The sequence below is a fragment of the Rhamphochromis longiceps genome, linkage group LG11 (genome assembly GCF_057381845.1).
Source record: "Rhamphochromis longiceps isolate RC_006_pf linkage group LG11, R_longiceps_female_GT1.1, whole genome shotgun sequence".
Classification (NCBI taxonomy): Eukaryota; Metazoa; Chordata; class Actinopteri; order Cichliformes; family Cichlidae; genus Rhamphochromis; species Rhamphochromis longiceps.
Genome location: NC_140567.1, coordinates 24813844 through 24826363, shown reverse-complemented (window position 1 = coordinate 24826363; position 12520 = coordinate 24813844). Strand labels below are relative to the sequence as shown.

General features: G+C 46.0%; 1 protein-coding gene across 1 annotated transcript in view; it reads right to left on the bottom strand.

Annotated features, from left to right (window-relative positions):
• The window catches only part of ephb6 (eph receptor B6), a 53872-nt gene that overhangs the window by 31091 nt on the left and 10261 nt on the right, over positions 1-12520 (bottom strand). The window contains exon 2 of the mRNA XM_085423194.1: positions 11765-11829. Coding sequence (XP_085279320.1) covers positions 11765-11829 — 65 coding nt within the window. The remainder of the gene's footprint in view (positions 1-11764; positions 11830-12520) is intronic.

Sequence of the window (12520 nt, the reverse complement as noted above, 5' to 3'; positions counted from 1 at the left end):
ATGTTGGCTTGACACACTTGGTAGAGCACGTCATTGAGACCGGGGATGCCCAGCCTATTAAAGTGCGCCCCCGCCGCCTGCCCCTGGCTCATCAGGAGGCTGCAGACAGAGAGTTGTGTGAAATGATGAAGGCGGGCATCATAGAGCCATCTGATAGCCCGTGGGCCTCCGCGGTGGTGATGGTGCCTAAGAAAAAAAGTCCTAGGATGCGTTTCTGTGTGGACTACAGACCACTCAACAAAGTGACGAAGAAGGACTCTTACCCCCTTCCCAGGATTGATGAGTCTCTCGACTTAGTAGCCGGGTCCTCCTGGTTCTCCACCCTGGACCTGCGGAGTGGCTACTGGCAGGTGCCACTGTCCCCGGAATCCAGACCGAAGACAGCCTTCTGCACTAACAGGGGACTATGGCAGTTCAAAGTCCTGAGCTTTGGTCTTTGCAATGCTCCTGCGACCTTCGAGAGGCTTATGGACAGTGTGCTGGCTGGCGTCCCACGGCAACGGTGTCTGGTTTACCTGGATGACCTTCTAGTGCACGGGAGCTCCTTTGATGCTGCCCTGGATGCCCTGAGACAAGTGTTGGAGAGGGTGGCAGCTGCAGGCCTGAAGCTGCACCCCGACAAGTGCCACTTCATGAGGAGGGAGGTGGAGTTTCTGGGCCACAAGCTGGGTCGTGAGGGCATCAGCACGTTGGAGGAAAAAATTCACACCATTACCGAGTGGCCCACACCAGCAGACCAGAAACAGCTCAAAAGCTTCCTAGGGCTGGCGTCTTATTACAGGAGGTTTGTGAAGGGCTTTTCCTCCATAGCCGCACCACTCTTCCACCTGCTGCAGAAGGACCGTGACTTCATCTGGACCCGGGACTGTCAGCAGGCGTTCGACACCCTCCGCAGATCGCTGACAGAGTCTCCAGTCCTTGCCCCCCCTGACCCCACCCTGCCTTTTGTCCTGGACACTGACGCAAGTAATGTGGGGCTGGGAGCTGTGTTGTCGCAGGTTGGGCCGGAAGGTGAGAAGGTGGTGGCGTACTTCAGTCGGGTCCTGAACAGGAGTGAGCGGCGCTACTGTGTCACACGACGAGAGCTGCTGGCTGTGGTGGCAGGGGTGAGACACTTTAAGTACTACCTGTGCGGCACAGCATTTGTTATCAGAACTGATCATGCTGCCCTTCAGTGGCTGATGTCTTTCAGGGAGCCAGAGGGACAGGTGGCTCGCTGGCTGGAGGAGCTCCAAGCCCTCAATTTCACTGTGGAGCACAGAGCAGGGACGCACCATTCTAATGCAGACGCCCTCTCTCGCCGCCCATGTGCTGCAGCTGGCTGCCGTTACTGTGAGAAGCGAGAGGAAATAGAGCGGGAACTCACGACAATAGACGGAGCAGCACAGCTCGCCTGCAGGGCTCTTCTGGTGGTGGATGCAGCGGAGTGGAGGGCACGGCAGGAACAAGACACGGACCTGCTGCCGGTCCTGCAGTGGCTGGAGAAGGGGGAGCAACCCCTTTGGGATGAGGTCACTGGGTTTTCCATCTGTACCAGGGGGCTATGGGCCAAGTTTGCAGCTCTCAGGCTGAAGGAGGGGGTGTTGGAGCGTGCCTGGAAGGATCCTGCCACGGGGGAGGAGAGGTGGCAGGTTGTGGTGCCAAGGTCGCTGAGGTCAGCTGTGCTGGAAGCCTGCCATGGGAGCACTGGCTCCGGCCACTTTGGGGTCTCCAAGACTCTCCGCCGCCTCCGCCAGGGCTATTACTGGGGTCAACAGCGGAGGGACGTGGAGGACTTTTGCCGCAGCTGTGATGCATGTTCCTCACACAAAGGGCCACAGGACCAGTCCCGGGCTCAGCTTCAGCAGCAACCAGCAGGAGCCCCAATGGAGCGAGTAGCTGTGGACGTCATGGGCCCATTTCCTCGCACAGACAGAGGAAACCGCTATGTTCTTGTGGCCATGGACTATTTTACCAAGTGGCCGGAAGCATACGCCATCCCAGATCAGGAGGCTGAGACGGTCGCTGATGTATTAGTGGAGGGGATGTTCAGCCGCTTTGGAACAGCAGAGACCCTCCACAGTGACCAGGGGCGTAACTTTGAGTCCAAGGTATTTGCTGCCATGTGTGAACGCCTTGGGACTAAGAAAACCCGCACCACCCCACTTCACCCCCAAAGCGATGGGCTGGTGGAAAGGTTTAACAGGACGCTGGCCCAGCAGCTAGCCATCCTTACCTCAGAACACCAACGGGACTGGGATTACCATCTTCCCCTTACCCTCATGGCCTACAGGTCGGCAGTACAGGACTCCACCCAATGTACGCCTGCCCTGCTCATGTTAGGGAGAGAGCTGAGAACTCCTGCAGAGTTGGCTTTTGGGAAGCCCCCGGACGCGCCAGAAGCACCACCAGGCCGGGACTACGCAAGGAAGCTGCAGGACCGGCTGGATTCTGCACATTCCTACGCCCGGGAGCAGCTGGCGAAGGCAGGCCTGCGCCAAAAGAGGAATTATGACATCACCACTAAGGGGAGGCACTTCCGTGCTGGGGAGCTGGTGTGGGTCTACAGCCCAAAGAGAAAGAAGGGACGGTGTCCTAAACTGGATAGCAGCTGGGTGGGGCCTTGCAGCGTCCTAGAGCGAGTGGGGGAGGTTGTTTACAGGGTGCAGTTGCCTCCTAGGGGGAGGATAGTAGCGCTGCACAGAGACCGGATGGCCCCCTACAGAGGGCAGTCCCTCCCCTCCTTTCCAGAGGGACGTGTACAGAGCGTCCATGACCCTGCTCAGAGGGACCCCCGACCGGGGCTGCGTTCCCCTCCCTCGGACTCTCCACCCCAAAGCCCCGAAGCTCCGCGTCCACCTCAGGGGCTCAGGAGGTCAAGGAGGGAACGTAGGCTACCACCCCGCCTCAGAGACTGTGTCGTTCCCTCGGGGACGAGGAACTTATTGCTGGGGGGGCAGTGTAACGATGGTTAAGTGTTATTGTACATGTTGGTTATCTTTGCACACTGTTGTTGTTCTTTTAAGATTCATGTTTGGTTGTGCTGCAGGAAGTAGGGAGGGTGGTGTGGAGGAAGGGGAGGGGGGACCTGGGTTCTGTTGTTGTGTGGGTGCCAGGCTGAAGAGAGGTGTAACACGAGGGCGCTCTCCCCTGAGTTAGCAACCCGCTTGCTTGTGCCGAATAAACGGACAAACTGAGACCCAACCGTCTGGTTCTTGAGAACGTTACAATATTATGAGCTTGTGTAAACTGACCTCAGCAAAACAGAAATAAAACTATAAGCACAGGGCTCCAGAATAGGCCTGTATAAACTGTTAAAACGCCGGTATGTTTATGACTTTTCCACAGCCATGAATCTTACTCATGACTTAGAAGGCGGTTTACATTTTACAAGGTAAATATTGAACATATTGCTGCTGTTGCTGACATCAGCCTTGTCCTTCACTGGGTGTTCTCTATGGAGGCTACTTGAGATAAGTCTGATAGAGCAGTTGTTTTTTTGTTTTTTGTTTTTGCTGTAATATCACAGGAAAAGCTTTTGTTCCCTGTCCTCACTGATCTAGGTCGTCTCTATAGTGCTGCAGAGTAGGCTCTCTAATTACTTAATCAATGATTAAAAGAACAGTAATTTAATTAAACAGCTCCAGCCTTTCATTTAGAGCAACATGTTTCAGGTGGTGAAGACAAAACTGTGTTAACAGGGACGGTTCAGCTCTCACTGTGGTGAAGCCTTTGAGACTTTAGTGTTTTGGTGATTTTTGCCTGTTTGTGGTGCTTAAAAGTGACATTTAACAAGACTGATGCACAGCAGCACTTTTACCTAAATGCTTACATTGGCATACTAGCTAGCTATTATTTGGTACTTATTCTAGCATGGTAGCATGATGACATTACACAGAAAAGCTATCATTAACTGACATATTCAACTGCACCGTCTTTTTAATGTTTTTTTGTTTGTTTTTTTTGCATTTTTAATGTCTCTACACTGAAGTATTTTTGGAAATTGTGCTGTATACATGGTTTTAAATGTTGCAGAACCTGATTGTGACCTGACAACAAGGGATCTACATAGTTATTATTGATGAAAATTGCATTACGGATTCTTGCAACAAATTTAAATGTTATAGTCTTGTCCTCATGAGTGAAAACTAAACATGCTTAAAGTTGCTGAAATAAACATAATATATACAAGAACTGGGATTGTATGTGAAGATCAGATTGGTCCACCTATTGAGGATAGATGCAGACATATATATATGCTCATTATATATGATCATTATAGTAAGGTTTATCAAATGTGATAATAATTAATGCATGTAATGAACCTGTCTCCAAACACTCATGGTCAGGACTTGGACTGATTACATTCACTCTCAGATCGGCGAAGGTTTGGAAGTAATTCTGACCTAATTTATAAACGCAGACAGATTCCCAACATGTTGCATTCAGTCCGGGTTAGACTGCACCAGTTGTATTCTGGTTATATTCCTATATCAAAGCAAGTGTGCAAAGTGTGATTTTGCAGTTTTGCAGCATCTGCGTCTCTGTTTGTGGAGGAATTTCTAAATTTCTGTTTCAGATCTGTGAGGTTCTGATTCGACTTGTGTATGTACACAATACAAGTCACAGTTCATCGATGTCATATCACAAACAAACTGCATGTAACTGCCAACTTGACTCCATTCTGTTGCAAACTGATAGCAGACCTTTTTTAATCACCTTCTTGACACACCAAAGTCACTCTGAAGATGACTTGGTCCCCATCTTCAAAGCAACCAAATGTATTAAGGTCATAATTTTATCGTCACAGTTGTTGTACTTCTGGTCTTCAGCCACTGTTTTCCCTGGTGTGACTGCAGCATTAACCAATCATTTCAGCTGTGAAGTTTTGGGGAGTATGGATTTCTGTACTTTCATTCACCCAAACTTTGTTGAGATATTGGACTGAAGCGATGACCGTCATCCTTCATGTTAAAAAAAAGGATAATCAATGTATGGTTTCAAAAAGTCTGCACTGATTATATTTGTTAATCAACAGAAGATAATGTCAGTGGACCATTTCCTTAGTACAAAGTACGAAATACAGAGCAACAAGGACGCCTGTGAAAAGACATATTGATGCTAGAATTTCTTCGACGCTCAGATGAAAAATAAATTCTATTTGCAGCTGTTGCTCCGAGGTGGAGGCCGAATTATCAGAGACACATCTGAAAGAGATAAACTTTTTTTTCATGCCTTGACATATCTAAAGGAAAGAAAGAAAGAAGTTCACGGGCGATGCTGGCACTTTGCAATTTTAATATGTTACAGTAGTATAATGCTGTATTATAATAACAATTAATGCGTATTATACAGTGACATGTGCTTGTTTTTTTTCTCTTGCACTAGTTTTGGCATTTGCATGTGCGCCATTGTTCACATGTGACAGGTGGCAGACACTTGTGTGCCTGACTTAGGGCAGCTGTTGTGCAATAAAATCAGCAGATTTTGTTGCATTTTTCGGGAAGATGAATCCACGGTAGATGCGCAAATGGATGTGAGTAAAAGAGAGTCGCACATGGAGAAAATGGAGCAGCCCGGAGACAAGGCTCTGGATGAGACTTTGTAAGATGAGACAAAATGTTAATGTAGCCGCAGGGTTTAGTTTCACCAATTATACAGTGCGTTGCGTTGAAGGATGAAAAGGATCTGCTTTAAGCCTGTGTAGCCCTGAGTGACAAGCAGGGTCTTTTCTGTTGTAACACAGAGGAATTATGTATTAGGCCTCATCATTATTATTCTCCCTATGACAATGGCAAGAGGACAAAAGGTCCTGACACCCTATCAGGGTGTATTTAGAGTGTGTGAATCACTGTTTGTGCATGTTAGTGTATCTCTGCATGCTCATGTCTCTTTCTCTGTGTGGCTCTGACAGCCAGTGTGAACAGAAATCTACTGAGCATCGCACCATGAGAGAATGCATTCATATTTGGTCCAGCTGAAATAATGATAAGATCAGTGAGGAGATAGAAAGAGCCGGAGTCGCTGTCAGTCTAATGGAGTGAAAGGGCAGTTTTCTCTCTCTCAGGCTTTGGTTCACTCTGTCAGACCAGTGTATGAGGGAAAACGGACGAAAGAGTTGGATCACACCGAGCTCATGGTGGGATGCAGGGATGCGGATGGTAGAGGGAGAAATGTGGGAAAAATAGCAAACAGAAAGAGTGTATGAGCATTTTTTGTGACACGCGGCGGTGGGTGCGGTAAAAGCTATGCTGAGTATGTGGCCAGGCAGGGACTTTTAGGTGGAAAGAGAAGCCGCCGTTGTTCGTGTGTGGCATCGCGTGCAGCTCGCTTCTGTACCTTTGTGAAAAAAACACAGCTTTCATTTGTTTTCTGACCCTACACCCCCACCTCACTCCCCCTTTGTCTCCTGCCCCCTTCCCTATTTTTCCACATCTTGTTTTCTTCCTCTCTTATAAAGGAAGAAAGAAAAAGAGGAGGAAAAAAAACGGGCCAGATTGGGGAGTAGGGGGCGGATGAATCGTTATAGGGACGACTCATCTTTGTGATTTAATTTGAACCGAAATGCCAGAGAGCCACGCAACCTCTGCAGTGACAGAGGACAGGGAGGGGCAGGGCCTCGGACACAACCGTGGACACACAGACACAGATACACGCAAGCAGAGAAAGGCACATGCGCATATTTATACACAAAAACGAAGAGCGGGGAGTGAAAATAACAGGAGGGTGGAAAAAAATAAAAAGGAAAGTCTGCAGTGAGACTAGAAGTCTCTGCTGGTTTGACACTGAAGAAAAATAAGGGCCAGAGTGGAGACTGACTTGGGGGATAAAAAGAAAAAAAATGAGGCAAAGACCCAGTGGCTCTGTGGCTGTGAAGGGCAAAGGGAGAAAAAATTAAAAGAGGGAGGAAAAACAGGCAGAGATGAAGATGCTTGTCAGTACATTGTAAAAATGGGAAAGAAAGAAAGAAAGAAAGAAAGAAAGAAAGAAAGGAAGAAAGAAAGCGCAGGAAGAGAGAAAACACATTAAAGAATATCCACAGACCCTAAAGCAAAAGTAGAGATGGGGTGTGTGGAAGGGGTTAAAAAAGAAAACACACACACACACAAAGACACACACACAACCTCTCTCGCTCTATCCCCCTTTCTTGGTCTGTCTTTCTACTTCTCTCAGCTTGATGCCCCGGGTCAAATAACCATATCTCCATCTCAGAAGCACTTCTCATCCAGGGACTATAAAGGGAAAAAAAACTCATGCAAATGCTTGACTTGCTCATGCACACACACACGCACATTCAAACACAATTGGATGCTCTCCTATTAGCAGCTGCCATCATGGTTCACAAGTTCCTAACACACATGAGGCCCTAATTATTCAAACATCATGTACAATTAGGCTCTGACACTGGAGGCCAGGCGAGGGTGGTAATGTATTCCTGCCAGATGTTGGTTAGTAGCTATTAGACTCCATCCTGACAATAGCTGGTCACAAGAGTCAACTCAGTTTTGTTTTGTTTGTTTGTTTGTTTTTGCCAAAAGTAACAAATAAATGTTTAGCATTCAGCCTGTTGTGGTTGAACAGGTGATGTCCATTTCAAACGGAGTCTAATAGATGCATCATTGTAGTGTTTCAGTAGGAAGGGTGTAACTACGAGCTGTATTAGAACTGAGATGCAATCACAAAGAAATAAATGAATTTAACAATCGGATTGGCCCCCAGGAGTTGACCCTCGCACAGTCACGCAAGTGACCTCCTCCTTCCTCCCCCAAACCTCCATACACACACACACACATATATTTACACAGCTCAAGGCAAAGCAACAACCTTGAATACAAATCAACTCAAAAGGGAGATGGGAGATCTACGGCTCAATCTGAGAAGTTTAATTATGAATGACGACACACACACACACACACACACACACACACACACACACACACACACACACACACACACAGTGGAGTAGAACAACAGATAAAAAGAATTGGGGGAGCATTTAGACCAGGGGTGGCCAACCCACGGCTCTCGAGCCGCATGCGGCTCTTTGCCTGGTTTCATGCGGCTCTTACGTTCATATCAAAGTTTATGTTTGTGTTTTGATTTTTTTTATGTTGTTGTTTTAAAATGTGCGCGTTCGCTTCGCTTGAGTTCAATACGGTATTTTTCATCAAATGCGCATGTGTGTGAGATGAAAATACCGCAAAGTTTCCCAGTAGGAGCAAGTTCGCCCTTAAAATGGCAGGAAAAAAATGCACAGCAAAAAGAAAATATGAAGATGAACACAGGACGTTTTTAACAGAGTGGGAGAGTTTATATTTTTTTGTTGAACGCAATGGTAAGCCATTCTGCCTTATATGTCAGACGTCATTAGCGCATTTCAAAGCTTCAAATCTTCAGCGCCACTTCAGCTCACTCCATGCTAACATCGACCAGGAATTTCCAAAAGGGACTGAACTTCGCAAGCACGAGTTGGCCACTTTGAAAAGTCAGGCAGAAAAGCAGATACAGTTTTTCCAAAAATTTACGAAGCGGTCAGAGACCATAACGCTCGCATCCTATCAGCTGGCTTGGAACATTGCACGGGCTAAAAAGCCATACAATGAAGGGGAGTTCGTTAAAAAATGCCTCAGTGATGTTGTTGGAATCTTGTCTCCTGAAAACGACAAATTAAAACGCATGGTATCAGACGTCCAACTGTCCCGCCACACTGTTGAACACAGAATATCGGACATTAACACGGCTATTGAATCACAGTTGCACTCTGACCTTCAAGCATGTGAGTATTTTAGTGTCGCATTGGATGAGAGTTGTGATATACAAGACAAGCCTCAGTTGGCAATATTTGCACGGTCTGTTTCAAACGATTGTGTGATCAAAGAAGAACTCCTGGATATTGTGCCATTAAAAGACAGAACCCGTGGCATAGATGTGAAAGAAACCATGATGGCTGCATTTGAAAAAGCAAATCTGCCCATAACGAAATTAACTGCAATAGCCACGGATGGAGCACCAGCCATGATGGGATCTGTGAACGGGCTTGTGGGGCTGTGCAAAGCTGACCAAACTATTCCTGACTTTTGGAATTTCCACTGCATCATCCACATGGAGCAACTCGTGTCTAAATCATTGAATTTAGATAACGTCATGAAGCCTGTGATGGAAATCGTCAACTATATCCGCACACATGCGCTTAACCACAGGCAATTCAAGAATCTCATCGCTGAGCTGGACCAAGGGCTTCCAGGTGACCTGCCGCTGCACTGCACTGTGAGGTGGCTGTCAAAAGGCCAGGTACTCTCTCGCTTCTTTGAGCTTTTGGATGCCGTGAAACTGTTTATGGAAAAGAAGGACAAGGACTATCCCGAGCTCTCGGACCTCAAGTGGATTATGGATCTGGCCTTTTTGGTCGACATGCTGTGTCACTTGGACAGACTGAACCTGACCCTGCAGGGTAAGTTAAAAATGCTCCCTGACCTAGTGCAAAGTGTGTTTGCGTTTGTCAACAAACTGAAGCTGTTCAAGACACATATTCAAAAGGGAGATTTAACGCATTTTCCCACTCTGCTAAAAGCCAGCGGGCAAGTCGCCAGTGCTGCCCTGAGTAAGCAAAGAGCCAGATATGCAACGCTGATTGAAAACTTGCACGAAAGCTTCGTGACCCGGTTCCATGATCTACAATTGAAAAGGCCACAGATTACGTTCCTCGTCGACCCATTTAATGCAGAGACCGGCTGTTTGAAAGTCCCGCTAGTCACAGATGAAGCTGCAGCTGAGTTGGAGATGATCGATCTTTGTGAAGAGGACCAATTGAAACCTGCTTTAAGGGAAGGGACCATTGAGTTCTGGAAAAGTGTGCCAATGGAAAAATACCCCAATGTCAAACGGGCTGCGCTTAAGATACTGTCAATGTTTGGGTCAACATACGTCTGCGAGTCTGTGTTTTCTACCCTAAAACATGTGAAATCAAAGCATCGATCTGTTCTGACTGACACACATGTGAAAGAATTGCTTCGAGTGACAACAACGGAATACAAGCCAGATTTAAAGAGGATTGTTCAAGGCAAGGAATGCCAGAAGTCCCACTAAACAACATGCATTATAAAAGTAAATGCTATTGTAGATTATTATATTTTTGTTTGTGGACTTGGTTGAACTGAGAGTTTGTGTGTGTGAGACAGTGCACACAATGTTCATTGTTGAAAATGACTGGCCTGTGGTTTTAGTACTGTAGGAGTCCATTTCTGTCATTATCATGTTGGTGTGTGACATTTACAATAAATCTGGCTGAGCAGAGGTGTGTGTGTGTGTGTGTGTGTGTGTGTGTGTGTGTGTGTGTGTGTGTGTGTGTGTGTGTGTGTGTGTGTGTGTGTGTGTGTGAGTGTGAGAGAGAGAGAGAGAGAGAGAGAGAGAGGGAGGAAAGGATGGGTGATGTTCATGTGTGCCCATGCGTATGATGTGGCTCTTTGCGGTAACACAGTAAAAAAAAAGTGGCTCTTGGTCTCTGACTGGTTGGCCACCCCTGATTTAGACCTTCAAGGTTATCTTAAAGGAAAGGTGAGTTCCTGCCCCGTCTAAGACTGTGTTCAGCGCACTTGAGGCATTACCAGTGACATATGCCAGCCATTCAGGAAGATAATAATCCTTACCTCAAGCCATAACTAAACATAAAGCATTTATAACCTAATTCTTAATAATCTTTGATCTGCGACTTCTGTAAACTCCAAGTGCTGTTGTGGAGGCCTGCTGCACATCTCAGTCACTCTAATCTCTCCACTATTCAAAAAGTCCCAGAAAGCCCCATCCATGCTTGATTTTTATGTGTGAAAGTGAAAAGATGGTGGGGAGTGGATTACATTCATCAACAGATGTTGATAACCAAACAAACTGATCATTCATGAAGGCAGTCGTCTGCATATGTTTGTTGTTCTGGTCTTAAAGTGTTTTATTAACTGAATGTACAGTAGCTCAAACCTAATATACTGAATAACAAGGCACAGGTGATAGAAGGACACAGGTGGAAACAATCCACGGTGGATGCATGATGAGGTTGGGGAATAAAATCCCAAAGGCGTGAACGGAACAGGAAGTAAAACTAGAGCAAGACTCTGGAGAAAACTCACCTTCGAGGCACAAAAGAAAGAAATGAACGATAAGTGGCTAACACTGAAACATGAAAGGTAACATTAATATGTGATGACAGACCAGAGAAACTGGAAGAACCACAAAACCAGCCAGCGTAACAAACCAAAACACAACACAGACAAAACAAAACCATGACATGTCTACAGATCTGACATTTCCAATATCTTCAATCTGTTCAACCTCACCCAAAAGACTTTTATCTGAGTTTAGTGACTGGCATCTAATGAATTTTGAAAATCAATCAAGATTTTCTTGTTGTTCAATGAACATCCTTGGCTTTCCATTATTTTCTAACCCGCATGTGCCGAGCAATAAATCCAGAGTGTAAACAGCAAATCGATCAGTATTAAAACGAATATCAGTTGCAGTCCTGTACCATTTATCACCATTATCGATTTAATGTCTAAACTTTACCACCAGCTGCCTGACAGAATGATGAAAAACGTTATAAAACTAAATGTATTATTTCATAGCATCCTGTTTTAAGCCCTCATTAGCATTACAGCACAAGGCCCGACTAACAATGCGATTATAACCCGACACTTCAAACATCAGCATGTGCGACACGTGTATAACACATTCTACAGATGGCTTTAATGCTGCAACAGCTGGAAAACGCATTGACACTCAGCTCCCTGCTTACCCCCGTATCTGGATAGGTGATCCAGCCCAGCTCTGAGGTAGACTCTGTTGTGTCCAGCAGCATCACTGTGGGACGAAGAAGCAGAGACAAAGATAAGGTTAGAAAAAACAGACAGGAAACAGTTGCGTATGCTTTCATTTTAACGCAAAGAAAACAGGCAGACGTGTGCGCGAGCTTTCAGTTTAAACTTTGATTTCAGCTCAAGAATTTAACTGAGAAACGGAGTCGGTGCTATAAAAGCTAAGTGACTGTTAAACAGAATTTGTAATCATGAGATATTCTCTGAAGGACTGAAAACCAAATAGTGTGTGAGGCTGTGAGGCCATAAAAACATATAAAACACGGATTTGCTCCAGTGAAACTGAAGCAGAAAAGCACTTTGCAGAGTATCCCTTTTGAAGGCGGTTGTATAATTAATCCTTTTTTTTCCTTTTGTAAAATACCACAAGTTGTTGGAACCATTAGTCCCATTTTCTTTGATTTTTCTCCCACCACATCCAATAAAATCCAGGAGAGCTCCAGCTGTGTGCATCTGTCAAATTTAATGACTGCTATAAAGTGATGATGCACTCTGGCACACTATTCTGGTGTTTGAAAAATTAAACTGATTGACCTGATGGGGCACTGTGATTAAAGGTCAAATTTCCCAACTTTAAAAGGCCATAACAGTTACTGTCACGATTTGTTGAAACTTGCCGTGCTGATGCTTTTCATAGCTTGTCCCAAAGGGAACCTTCGTCATGTTTCGGGGGGGTT